This window comes from Tinamus guttatus, unplaced genomic scaffold, assembly GCF_059628265.1.
Source record: "Tinamus guttatus ecotype Peru unplaced genomic scaffold, ASM5962826v1 Tinamus_guttatus_pri_ptg000213l, whole genome shotgun sequence".
Lineage (NCBI taxonomy): Eukaryota > Metazoa > Chordata > Aves > Tinamiformes > Tinamidae > Tinamus > Tinamus guttatus.
Genome location: NW_028288747.1, coordinates 11,926,963 through 11,939,302, shown reverse-complemented (window position 1 = coordinate 11,939,302; position 12,340 = coordinate 11,926,963). Strand labels below are relative to the sequence as shown.

The following is a 12,340-nucleotide window of genomic DNA, read 5'->3' as shown; positions in this document are numbered from 1 at the left end:
ACTCTTTAAAATATTTTTGAAATGTTATTCTAAAGGTCACATTTTGGGCTTTGGGTGGAGGGATGGGATTGTTTTGTTTTTGTTTTTTACTTCTGTTATAATACATACTGTATAATATTGCATTGGTTCTGGCTAATGCTTTTGTGTGTGTGTGTGTGTATGTGTGTTAAATAGCTCAGTGAAGTGGGAAGGAGGAAAGTAGTTGATAGATGGGATTTACGCTGTAGAATTCAGATGTTTCCTTTGCAGTAGATGCTTTAACTGGATGTTAAGAGTTGCTTTTGAAAAACATGCTTGAAACATGTTTGAAAACATCTCTTATTTCTCCTTACTTTTTTGCAGCAAGTGACAGGCAGAAGTTTTGGTGAGAAAGACTTTCGCGCCGGATTAGAAAACGGGATTCTTCTGTGTGAGTAAGTAACACTCTTCGTTTTGAATCTTGAGTACAATCTTGACTGAAAACGAAATGAACTTCAGCTACTATCTCCAACTATTCATTTCCTTCTGCAAGTTTTGACCCGATGCACACCGGTCAGTTCACTGCAGTAGTCCCTTTCACTGCCAATGCTTTTGTTATGGCGCAGGTTGAAATGTAGCTTAAAAAAACAGGTTTTGCAAAGTGCCTCCTTCACTTCAACCCAACTCCTTAGTGAGCTATGTGAAGTAAAAATCATGTTTGCTTTTCGGTTTCCTTTTATTTAAAGATGTTAATCAGAGATGGGAGAATAGTGTCCCACACCTGCCTACGGACATGTCCACTGCTGTGGAGCATTTTGGACTAATTCCAGGTCAAAGCTCTGTCAACACTTAACCTTCTGAATACTACATACTATCTGCTTTTATAACTCCTGGAAAGTTTAGGCTATTTAAAGGTTGTGTTTCATTATTTTTAGACTAGACCCAGGTTACTTTTTACAGAATGATTTATCGCAGAATCATTAAGGTTGGACGTCATCTAGTCCAATCCCCTTTTTAAATTTATTTTCTCTTTGATTTTAGTATGTAGTTTTCAGGCTGAGTCTCTCAAAATGATAGCTAAAGATAGATGCCAAAGATGGTGACTTTTAAGAGGATTTTGTAGCTGTGCTTTAGTGCTCATAAATCTCATGCAGGATATTGGGAGTTTGTGAAAATCTGCTGCTCTGGATCATCTGTATGGGATGATTTATTTCCCCAGACATCATGCAGGGTTGTCACTGAAGTAAAAGTTGCCTCTGCATATCAGAAGGCTGTGACTGGTGCAGAACTGAATTGAAATTTTATAAACAAATATTGAACTTTTATAAATGAGGTTTCCTGAGATGTTAAGCTGGTACACTGCAGGTATTGGTTATGCTTTACACTATGAAGGATACTGGAACTTGGATTCTGTTTTCAGGATATGAGCTTGAATTCAACCCCTGTAACTCAAGTTGAGGTAGCTTAGGATAGCTTTGAAATCAACTGGTGTAGATCCTATTGTATGTCTCACTAGTGCTATTAATCAAATTGCATGGATTTTAGCTGTTAAAATCTCTAAAGAAAATGGTATCTTGTTTGGCTGTAGTTGCATGTCTTCGGCGAGGAGGAGCAGGAGGATCAGCAGTTTTGCTGATCGAATGTTGTATACCCTGGAAGGAGCCTGGAGCCTGGAGCTCACCCTCCTGTCTGTAAGGGTTGCTCTGCACAAGCTCTTTCTGCTCAGTGTTTGATAACAGGATTGTGTGCTGAATTACCTCCCAGGGCTCTTTCAATGTTATGGTTGAATTGCATGGTATAAAGAGCAGGGAGTGTGATTAAATTAGATTCTATTTCTAATCTAATTCTAATCTTACCTGCAAGTAACCAGTCTCATTTAAATGCTGGGGATGTGAAGCTTGGGTAACTAAAGCTGTAAGTATATATTTCTTAGGAGCCTGGGGGCTCCAGGAATAAGCAGCTGAGAGACTCCACTTGGTTATCCTACTAACTTGCTCTGTGATAGTGGACAAATTGCTTTTCCTTTCTTATCTCATGTGGGCCAGTGCAAAGCAGTCTGAAGGGATGGATCTCCTCACATTTGTGAGGCTGTGATGTTCGTCTTGCTCCTGGCTACTGTGGTTAGGACATGAAATTCTGTTATACTACAGAGCATTAACCAGAGAGCTACCAGTCTGCCCTTTGAGTTTTTTTTTTTTTTTTTTTTGATGATGATGATGAGCAAATTATGAGGCTAATAGGAGGAGCTTCCTCCTTACTGGTTCTGCCCACAGTAAAATAAAGAGCTGAGCTGAAGCTTGTGATGTGACACTGAGAGCTGTAAACATATGTTTGAAAAACACAGGCTTCAGCAGGTGGAGCACTGGTGGTTAATTTTGTTTCTTCTGCCCAGTCAAGTGCTGGTGATAAAGCTGCCACATGCAAAATTGTCTTTGTGAGGAGAACTTTTGAGGTTTAGCAGAGACCTCACCTGGGAGGTGGGTACTGCCTGGGAAGCTCTAGTGGTTAATTCAAATTCTCCCTTAACCTCCTGCCAATCTATTGTGCTCTTATCACAAGTACTCCCAACACGCTGATGAAGACCTGATCTCAAAGTTTCTGATAAGCTACAAAAGGCAAGAAAGAAATGATGGCTGTCTTAGATATCTGAGGGTGGAAGGATTTATTACCTTTGGTCTGATTTATTTGGTTTGTTGCTTGAAAGTCTTAACAAAGAGCTAAACCTGCCTTGGATATCTCCACAGGACAGTGCTCATTGCTAATATTCATTAACTGGCAACTCCCTGGTGTGGCTGATATCTGTGTAAGGATGGAGCTGGAGCATGACCCACTGTTTCAAGGTTTTTATTGTCTGCTGTAGTAATGGCCAGATTTGGAGCTGGAGACTGAAAGTAAACTCAGATCCTGAGAGATCCCAGCAGTTAGAGGTCTGGAAACTGAGTACACCATGTAGACAGAAGATGGCATCTGCTCAGTCTCCCAGATGTGTCTCTAAGCTGCTCTCTCACTTTGGAGGCTTTTTGTGCAAGCAAGGGAAAGAGGGACAGCCCTACACCAGAGTCCATCACCCTCACATGCAGACTGGCAAGTGCTAAATGGCATAAGGGAAATCCTTGTCTCTTGTCTAGAGCAGAATTGCTGGAGTCTTTCACAAGATATCCTCCCAGGGCTTCATCTAGATGATCCCAACTTCTGTGGTTCTATTCATGCAGATTCTTGTTTCAGAAAGGCAGGATAGGAAACTTTCTGCCTTACCTGCTCCTTCAGTAGGTGCTTGAGACACTGTAGTGACGTTCTCCTGCAGCCGTTTGCAGAATTTCCCTGTCATAGAATCATAGAATCATAGAATGCTTAAGGTTGGAAGGGACCTCTAGAGATCATCTAGTCCAACCCCCCTGCACACACAGGGTCACCTAAAGCACCTGGCACAGGACTGCGTCCAAGCGGGTTTTGAAGATCTCCAGAGAAGGAGACTCCACAACCTCTCTGGGCAGCCTGTTCCAGTGCTCTGTCACCCTCACTGTCAAGAAATTTTTCCTTAAGTTCCTGTGGAACTTTTGGTGCTTCAGTTTGTGGCCATTTCCTCTAGTTCTGTCAGTGGCCACCAGGGAAAAGAGGCCAGCACCATCCTCCTCACTCCCTCCCTTGAGGTACTTATAGACACTGATCAGATCCCCTCTCAGCCTTCTCTTCTCCAGGCTGAACAGGCCCAGCTCCCTCAGCCTCTCCTCATAGGGCAGATGTTCCAGGCCCCTGATCATCCTTGTGGCCCTGCACTGGACTCTCTCCTGTAGATCCACATCCCTCTTGTACTGTGGAGCCCAGAACTGGACACAATACTCCAGATGCGGCCTCACCAGGGCTGAGTAGAGGGGCAGGATCACCTCCCTCGACCTGCTGGAGACGCTCTTCTTAATGCACCCCAGGATCCCATTGGCCTTCTTGGCCACGAGGGCACACTGCTGCCTCATGGTCAACTTGTCGTCCACCATGACACCCAGGTCCCTCTCTGCAGAGCTGCTCTCCAGAAGGTCAGTCCCCAGCCTGTACTGGTGTCTGGGGTTATTCCTCCCCAGGTGCAGGACCTTGCACTTGGCCTTGTTGAATTGCATGAGGTTTTTCACTGCCCATTTATCCAGTCTGTCCAGGTCCCTCTGGATGGCAGCGCAGCCCTCTGGGGTATCAGCTAGTCCTCCCAGTTTGGTATCATCAGCAAACTTGCTGAGGGAGCACTCTGTGCCTTCATCCAGGTCATTGACGAATAAATTGAACAGGACTGGACCAAGGACTGACCCCTGGGGGACCCCACTAGCTACAGGCCTCCAACGAGACTGCGCCACTGATCACCACCCTCTGAGCTCTGCCGTCCAGCCAGTTCCTAATCCACCTCACTGTGTCATGATGTTGACAAGCCATGGACTCTTTAAGTCTCCCTCGATTTTCAAACAACGAGTCTGGTAACATATTTTAATAAAAGAAAACTGCTATGACTGTATGATGCCAAGCAGGTGGACTCTTGGGAGGGATGTGCTGCTGTGCGCCGAGCGCTGGGCACCTGCAGGCACTCGCACTGGACCCTGGTGGTGTTTTCCCCAGCGCTGCTGCGGGCGTCTCGCTCTGCCCTCACTTCTGCGCTTCCACAGCTTGCCACGCGCTGCCCCGGAGCTCAGCAGCGCACTAAAACAATGCAGGATGCCATCAAGCTGCACCCTGGGGAGGAGGGTCACACAAGCCCTTCCTTCTTGGTGGATTGAAAGCGCGTTTGTGCAGTGCCCCAACGGTGCCAGCTCAGGCTGCTCGCACAGCTGTGCCGAGAGCCAGTGCCTCCTGCCTCTGTTTGCCTGGCATGGCCTCATGGCCGGCTCTTCAGCAGGGCTGGCTGACATCAGGGCAGGAGGGGGTTCAGCGAGGGGCATCGCGCAGGGGCCAGTCCTGCTCTGCTGCCCTAGCAAAGGCTGAGGATTTCCTGCCTGTGCTCCTGCATGGTGGGCAAACCTGCCCCTCCTGGAGGCGTGCAGCACTGCTGGCTCTAGGAGGCAGGAATACAGCAGCAGTAACAGCAGATATCTCTAGAAAACCCCAATTTCCACCCCAGCACACTTTTTTTTTTCTTATTGCATAGCTTTAACATTCCGTTTTGACCCAAATATCCTAAGAAGCTAGAGGATTAATCAAGAATAAATCAGATCTGGTTGCTACGATGATTAGGTGTTCCCGCCTACAGATCCAAGCATCTGAATAAAGGTTGATTGAAAAAGAAAACATACATGTTAATCCCCCTCATTTTGCCCCACTGATTTGATTAGTTCTTTTGCTTTACTTAAACAGCAGGTGAGAAAATTGCATTTGCTTTTGTTCCTCATGAAACAGTTGCTACTAGCGATTTTAAAACTATTATATGAAACGAATGTGTATATCTTCCTACAGTCTTGTCCAGTTGTTGTCACTCCAGTATTCTTGAACGTTTGTTTTCTGAGGCGAGTAGTGCCCTTCCAACCTCCCCTTGCCCTCCTCTACTGCTGCAGGTTTCCTTCTTTCATGGCACGTGCTCGGCAGGTACAGAAATCGAGGTGGGAATGGGAGACTTGGAAAATCCAAATTTGCTTTGGTAGGACTAACAAATGATGAAAGTTCCCAACAGGTTGGAGAATATATCTTTAAGCATTTCTGGCTATTACATCATATTTTCTCTCAAGCTTTCTCTGAAATCAGGCAGTGTTAGAGTCCAAACAGCCTGAAAATTCATATTAGAGTTAGTCCAAGGTATCTAATACCTATCAGAATTAGGACCAAAACATAAAATTCTGCAAGAGTCAAAACAAACAAACAAACAAAAACAATTGGGATGTGGACTCTGAACCAAGCACCTTAAATGACGAATAGACTGAATCCCACTTCAGATATCAGGACACATGATCTGGTTTTGCAGTAGAATGCAACTACAATATCATGGTTGTGCATAATGTATTGGACTCTGTAGTTTATCTGCATGTCTGCTTTATGTTTGCCTACAAGTTAAGTTGTAGGAATAAATATGGTCATAATAAACCTTGAATTTAAACCAAGCCTGGAAGCTCTAACTTTATGCTATGGCTGCTGAGGTATAAAGTCAGAAATCTATGCAGTCAAATACTGACTGCATACCTGAGAAACCATGGCATAAATATATAAGAGTGTATGATTAAAGACTATGCATGATTAAAGATGGATGTCACTTGTATATTTTATGCTATTCTACAAACCAACTTAGTGTGTTTTCACAAGCTTTTCTTTCTTTTGTGTCTTTTAAGGTGCCTATTTTGTATATATACATGTGGCATTATATAGTCTAATATAGTTTAATTATATAGTTTAATAATAAAATGGGCAAAACCTCATTGTTTGAAATTAAGTTTCACTCCATAAAATTTTCTGTGTTTTTTTGAAAAAGTAAATAAATAAATAGTTCATTGTATCTAAGTAATCTTGATAAAACTGGCTTTGTACAGTCAATTAAAGGAGAAGTTTTACATTTTTTTTCTAGTGGAGGAAAATATCTAGAAAAGGCACTCTCCTTCAGTAGTGCATGTTAAGAACATATGCTCTTAAAAAACCTAACAAAGCTTTTAGGCTTTACTTTTTTTAAAAAAAGAGAAGTTACTCGTGATCGTATGTTATTTTAATAGTATTTGAAGAAAAAAAATGAGGCGTGCTTAGAAATCTGAGAGAGATGAAAGTGATTGTGATCAAGAACTGCTTAATGGATTTTATCATTTACTCTGTCACGAGAATGATTTTCTTTTGTAAGAAAGAAATCTTGGCTCATGTGCTTTATATGTCAGTGGTGGTGAATGAGCAGCTTCTCCCCAGACAGCTGAGTTTCTGTGGCCTTGCATCACGGCTCCCGTGCCTCTCACTGAGCTCTGGACTCACACAAATGCTGTTTTCAGCAAGACTTGGATAGGTGCCAGGTTAGTGCCAGTGTGACACTATAGAATAATAAAACTTCTCAGGCAGTGGTAATGTTAGATATCCTGAACTTCAGGACTGCTCTAATTGCATGCAAGGTATTTTAGTTGCTTGGCTATTTAAATACCAACCTCTGTTTGCAAAATAATATCATTTATGCACAATTGCCATGCCGCTTACAGACACCTCCTGGGAGAAGTGAGTGCATGCGCGTACGCTTCTGCCTAAGAAGTTTTGCTGGAATTTGCCGTTCCTGGGGACTCAGAAGGTGTTTGAGTTTGCTGGGCACGCTTGGCGTTCCGAATGTGCCCCGTGCCTTGCGGTGAGCAGGGGGTGCTGTCCGCAGGCCGTGCGCTCTGAAGCCAGAACAGCATCAGCACCGTGGGTTGGCGTGACTCCAGCTCGGAGAGACGGGCCGCACGGCGCATCACGCATTAAGATTTAGGTTCATGTGAGGACATTTGAGACAGTTTTTTATGGAGACAGAGTTTATAATCTTCCATTTTTATTGCTATGTTATAATTAAGAGCTATTTATTAGTATGGTTTGGGTCAGGGGTAACAAACGGCAATGCTCAGCAGTGTGCATGAGAAGGAAAGAATAGCCCTTGAGGGGCATGCTTGAATACAACCAGAATGGCTCAACTTTGTGCTTCTGTTTTTTAAAAAATGCTTCTCAGCAGACTATCTAGTACAGTTTTGTTTAGTGCAGTTTGGTAGTGGGCAGAGGCTGTGGAGCACTGATCGTTCAAGCTGAGTTTTGCTGCTGTGCAAAAGCAAGGTAATCTTACGAGACGTTTCAGCCTTCCAGCAACGTACCCATACTTCGGGCAATTCTCCATCTGCTAATTGCTACTCAGTGTAAAAGCATGTGTGAATTCTACATCTATAGGTGCCTACTCTTTGTGTCATTCATTGTGGGGCTGAGATCTGCACGAATGGCTAGGCCTGGGAAGGCATTTGCACAATCTTCTCTGTTGCCTTGGCAGAGTGGTTTTACAAGACCTCTATCCTATTCACATTTTTAGTCTTTGGCAGAGCAATATCCATGCTATGCTGTATTTGGCTTCCTTGTTTTTTCAATCCTACTGATCTGCATACTTCTTTAGTCTCCTTTTACTTATCAAATAGGACTATAAGCCTTTTATACGACAGAGTTGCTTCTGTCCTGTTTGTTAAAAAAGTGCCTTGTTCTTTTACCCTAAATAAATAATACCAGAGATATCATTAGCAATCACTCAAGAATGTTTTCCCCAAAATATTTTTGTGACCTCAGGAGCATCTCTGTATTTTGAAACTTCCTTTGCAAAGAGATCTTTTGACTTTGCATTGTCTGCTGTGTTTATCTTGCCTCATTAATTTTTAGGATTGCAATAGTGGACTTTCCTTTCCAACCTGTTTTGGGGCGTTACGAAGCTGCCAGTGTGGCACCAATTTAAAATACCTAAATCTTGAAAGTATCCATGCTGATAATTATCAGGTGCTAGAAGATTGCCTGTTAGAATGTAAATGTGTAGAAATTAAAAAAGAGAAGTGTCTGCTTGAGGGTGTTCAGTGGATAGAATTTCCTGAACCCTCAAATAGGAAATGCCTTCTTACTCCAAGTTCATTTCCTTAGTCAGCTTTCTTTTTAGAAGCACATTCTGTAATTTGAGCAAGGAACTCTGTTGGGTACATACCCATGCAGCCTGGATTTATCTGTGAACCACCAGTCATATCAACCTTTATATTTAACTATTTCTGAAGGTCATTTTCTGAAAGTGCTTCTTTTCCATTTCCTTGTAGAAACAAGATCATCTTGGAGGCTGAATTTGGCAGCCCTCCTCTGAATATTTTCTTAACTGACGCTTTCTTGTAAGAATTTCATGTGCAGTCAGCTTGGTGCTTTTCATTAGATCTTTTATCAGCTGTTGTCTGAAACGCCTTCTCTTCCTGGCAGAAGCTTTTCACATTCTTAACTGGTGAAAAACAACCCCGGGAAGGTCTTGCAGGTTAGTCACACAGTGGCTAGTACTGATTTCTGCCTCTCTGGCCTACTGTGGGAGATATCTTATCTCCTGGAATTTCAAGCCTTGGGGACAGTACTGAACAGAGCGATTGATTCTTCCCATACCCATCAGAGCTGTTTTTCACAGGGGAAAGGAAGTGACCCAGCTTTTCCCCATACGAGTGGGAATGGAACAACTTTCCACTTCCATTGCGCCTTGCTGTTTCCATGAGGTAAGGTTGCTGGCTGGTTTCTGCTTCTATGCAAGGCCTTCCCCTGCTTCATTTAGCAGCTTAGCTGCCATAGAATCTAAGCCAGGGCCTGGTACGGGAGAAAGGGAGGATGGGGATATGAATATTGGATTGCAAATGACAAGAGAACTACAAGGAGGACAGTGAGGAACAGAGGATTGAATTTACATTAAAAAAAAAAAAAAGATATTCCCATCTCTGACCATTTATGCAGCAGGTTACTGTAGTTGGCATAGCAGAGTGTGTGATGCATGGTGGGATAGAGGTTTTGTGTTATTGAGAATATGAATCCACTTGTGGTGTTTTATATTTGAAGAATACAGCTGTATGAAAAAAGGCGAGTGGAACCTGTGCTTGGGAAACCTGAGGCCTGCAATTGGAGGTACTTTACTTTGGGGCAAGCCTGGGGACAGACATCCATATCCAGAGCAAGCACATCTGCCCTTTTTGCCCTCACAGGGACGAATATACCTGTACCCTGATGACAATTTCTGCATAAGAAGAATTGCTTCCTTGGAGGAAAGTATTGGGGTGAGTGAGGAAGTGCACAAGGCAACGAAGGATCATTCAGAGCCTCAGTGCAGCCTGGTGTGTTCAGGCTTAAACCTTCTGTCTGAACCTCCTAACAGGAGACCTCGCTGCCTTCCTTACACTGATCACCATGATCTGACTGATCAACATCTGAGGGGCAGCCTCTCAATACCATTACCTTGCTTCAAATGAAGGGCCTTCAAATGTCCTATTAGTACCAGAGGAGGTGGGTTGTATAGAGAGAGCGTTATATAAAGTCATTAAAGAAAGAAGCAGGAGGCATTTAATTGCGTGGTAGGTAGCCTTCATTCTTTATAGTCGCAATTGTATAGTATTACATGTACTACAATAACTCGTTTTGCCAACTCTATACAGAAATGATGTAACTAAGTCATCTAACAGGGTCTGGGGACAGGTCCCTAAATGTATATTGTAGCAAGGCTTGGGCTGATTTCCTGCCCTGTGTGACTTGGTGTGGAGGCGATGTGGTTATCTTTGCTAATAGACTTACACGTGGTAAAAGTGGAGGACTGCAGATTTTGTGTGTGTGCGATAGCTGATGTGAAAGCCAAGGGATTTTACCTTGCTCCAGTAACACTCCTCCTGCCACTGTATTTTCGATGGTTTCCTCAGGAAATCCTGCAATACAAATATGCTTTTAGAGATTTAATTAATGCACGAGAGTTGTCAGTTCAACTGGAGATGTGATGCTTCTCTAATCAGTTGAAATTGTGATTCCAGAAGAATGTGAAGTTCTTTTGTCTTTCTTTTTTTCTTGAGTGAGGTTTAAAATTTTCAGGCATAACCCATGAAATTGAGTGGATTTATTTCCCTCACTGCAGATGTCTGCAGTGCAAGTATCTAGAGTTGCTGTACAGTGAAGTGCAGAAAAATAGCTGCTTCTGGTGACAGTCATGTTACCTCTTTTCAGATTATCTACAGTATGATGCCATAGGTAGTTTGACGAGGTTTCTAAAGGGTAGCTGAAGGATTTTTTAAAAATCTTCCTTGAGTGATGAGGAAAAATGATAGCATACATGTTTATGAAGAGGTCAGCACACACTTGTGGAATTACAGTCTAATTGGAATAGTTCATCCCATGCTGCTTTTGCTCTTCCTCTTGATTCTGCTGTTGTCAAGAGACACCTCATTTTGATTTTATGGACTACATGAACTCCAGGTCAGAATTCTTTGGGGTTTTGGCTGAGGTTTTGGGTTTTGGTTTTGTTTTTAACCAGCAATCTCCATTGTAAGTCCCTTTATTTAATTTGGAAAAGATGTCTTTTAAATTCTAACCTCCTGTGCTTGCTGTCCTACTGTTGGGTAGGGTGGAAGGATAAAGGGATTCAGCCTTTCTCCCCTTGGTCTTGGTGGGTACTAGCATGCTTGGGATTGAGTAATAGTAATAACTGGACAGTTATCCCAGAAATAAGGAAAAACAGGAGCAGGAAGAATTTAGGAGGAAATGCCTGAGAGCAAGATGTGGCAGAGATGGAAGCTGATGCTTGCTATGGAAAGGGAAACTATCTTTTTAGCATCAAGTGCATGGTATAATTCCTAATGGAAGGTGCTGTTTTTTTATAATATGGGGATTTAAATATTTAACCTTAGTGTTGCGCTGAATGTGTAGAGAAGAAAATATATCTTATGTCTTAGAAACCTGCCAAAGAAAGACTCCCAAAATGTATAAAATAGAAGATCTATTAGTGCTTCTATGACCTGTATATAAGTGACAGTAAAGAAGAAAGTTCATGTCAGCTGCTGGAATCACCTTGCCCCAGTAGCTTCAGGAGGCAAAGTGGACCGTGGCTGGACCTTTTTTTTAAAAAAAAATTAATTGCACTTGTTTCTGAGCAAGATTAATCTTGTCCTGTAGGGTGCAAACTGAGCATGTGTGTGATGGAAAGAATTAGTGTCGTCTTTGTTCAGCATTGCATGAATGACTGCCTGATAATGCTGTCATGCAACAAATAGGTTGTTGCACAGCAAGTAGAAATTGGAGCTCCTCTTGTAGAGCTGAAGACACACTTCACAAGTACCATAGGCCTTTCAGAAGTAAAATAAGAATATCCTCCACTTTCTTGCTAAAGTTTTCGTTGTTTATTTTTATTGTGACTGTATTTTGGAATTTTACTAGAATCTATCTTAAGCCATAAGATTTGCATTTTTTTGCATTTAAAAAATTGTTCTCCATGTACAGATCACATGAAAATTCACACATGAAAGAAAGAGTTTGTGCCAAAAAACTGCCTCCATCTTTTCCTTAAAAAAATTAAGCATAGCAGCAAAAGATACAGTGCCCCTGCTTATTCCCAAGATTGTATAGCCCTGCTTAGTCTGTGAATGTTTTGCATTTTTAAAAGCCTGTTTGATTGCTCTAGCTAAGTGCATATATTCATACGGTCCTGGGCCAAGCAGAGGCGAGGGCCAGGTCAGGGCTAGGGCTGTGAGGCCATCGGAGCGGGGACTGTCCCAGCAGGAGTCATCCTGCAAGAAGTTTTCTTCTTTCTCAGTAACTCCTTTACAAGCAGCTGTGATGGGGAGCCTCGGCCTTGGCCTCAGCTAAGTCTTAGGGTTGAGGGTAGGCTGGGGAAACACACCAAGCCTGGAGTTGCCCTTGTAGTGCGGCTGGAAAGGGGTGGCTGCAGGGGGGCAAAAGCTGCACA

General features: G+C 42.9%; 1 protein-coding gene across 1 annotated transcript in view; it reads left to right on the top strand.

The window, feature by feature from the left end:
- Positions 1-12,340, top strand: part of LIMCH1 (LIM and calponin homology domains 1) — a 157,825-nt gene that overhangs the window by 54,600 nt on the left and 90,885 nt on the right. Inside the window, exon 2 of the mRNA XM_088524767.1 lies at positions 343-413. Within this exon, the coding sequence (XP_088380893.1) occupies positions 343-413 (71 nt within the window). The remainder of the gene's footprint in view (positions 1-342; positions 414-12,340) is intronic.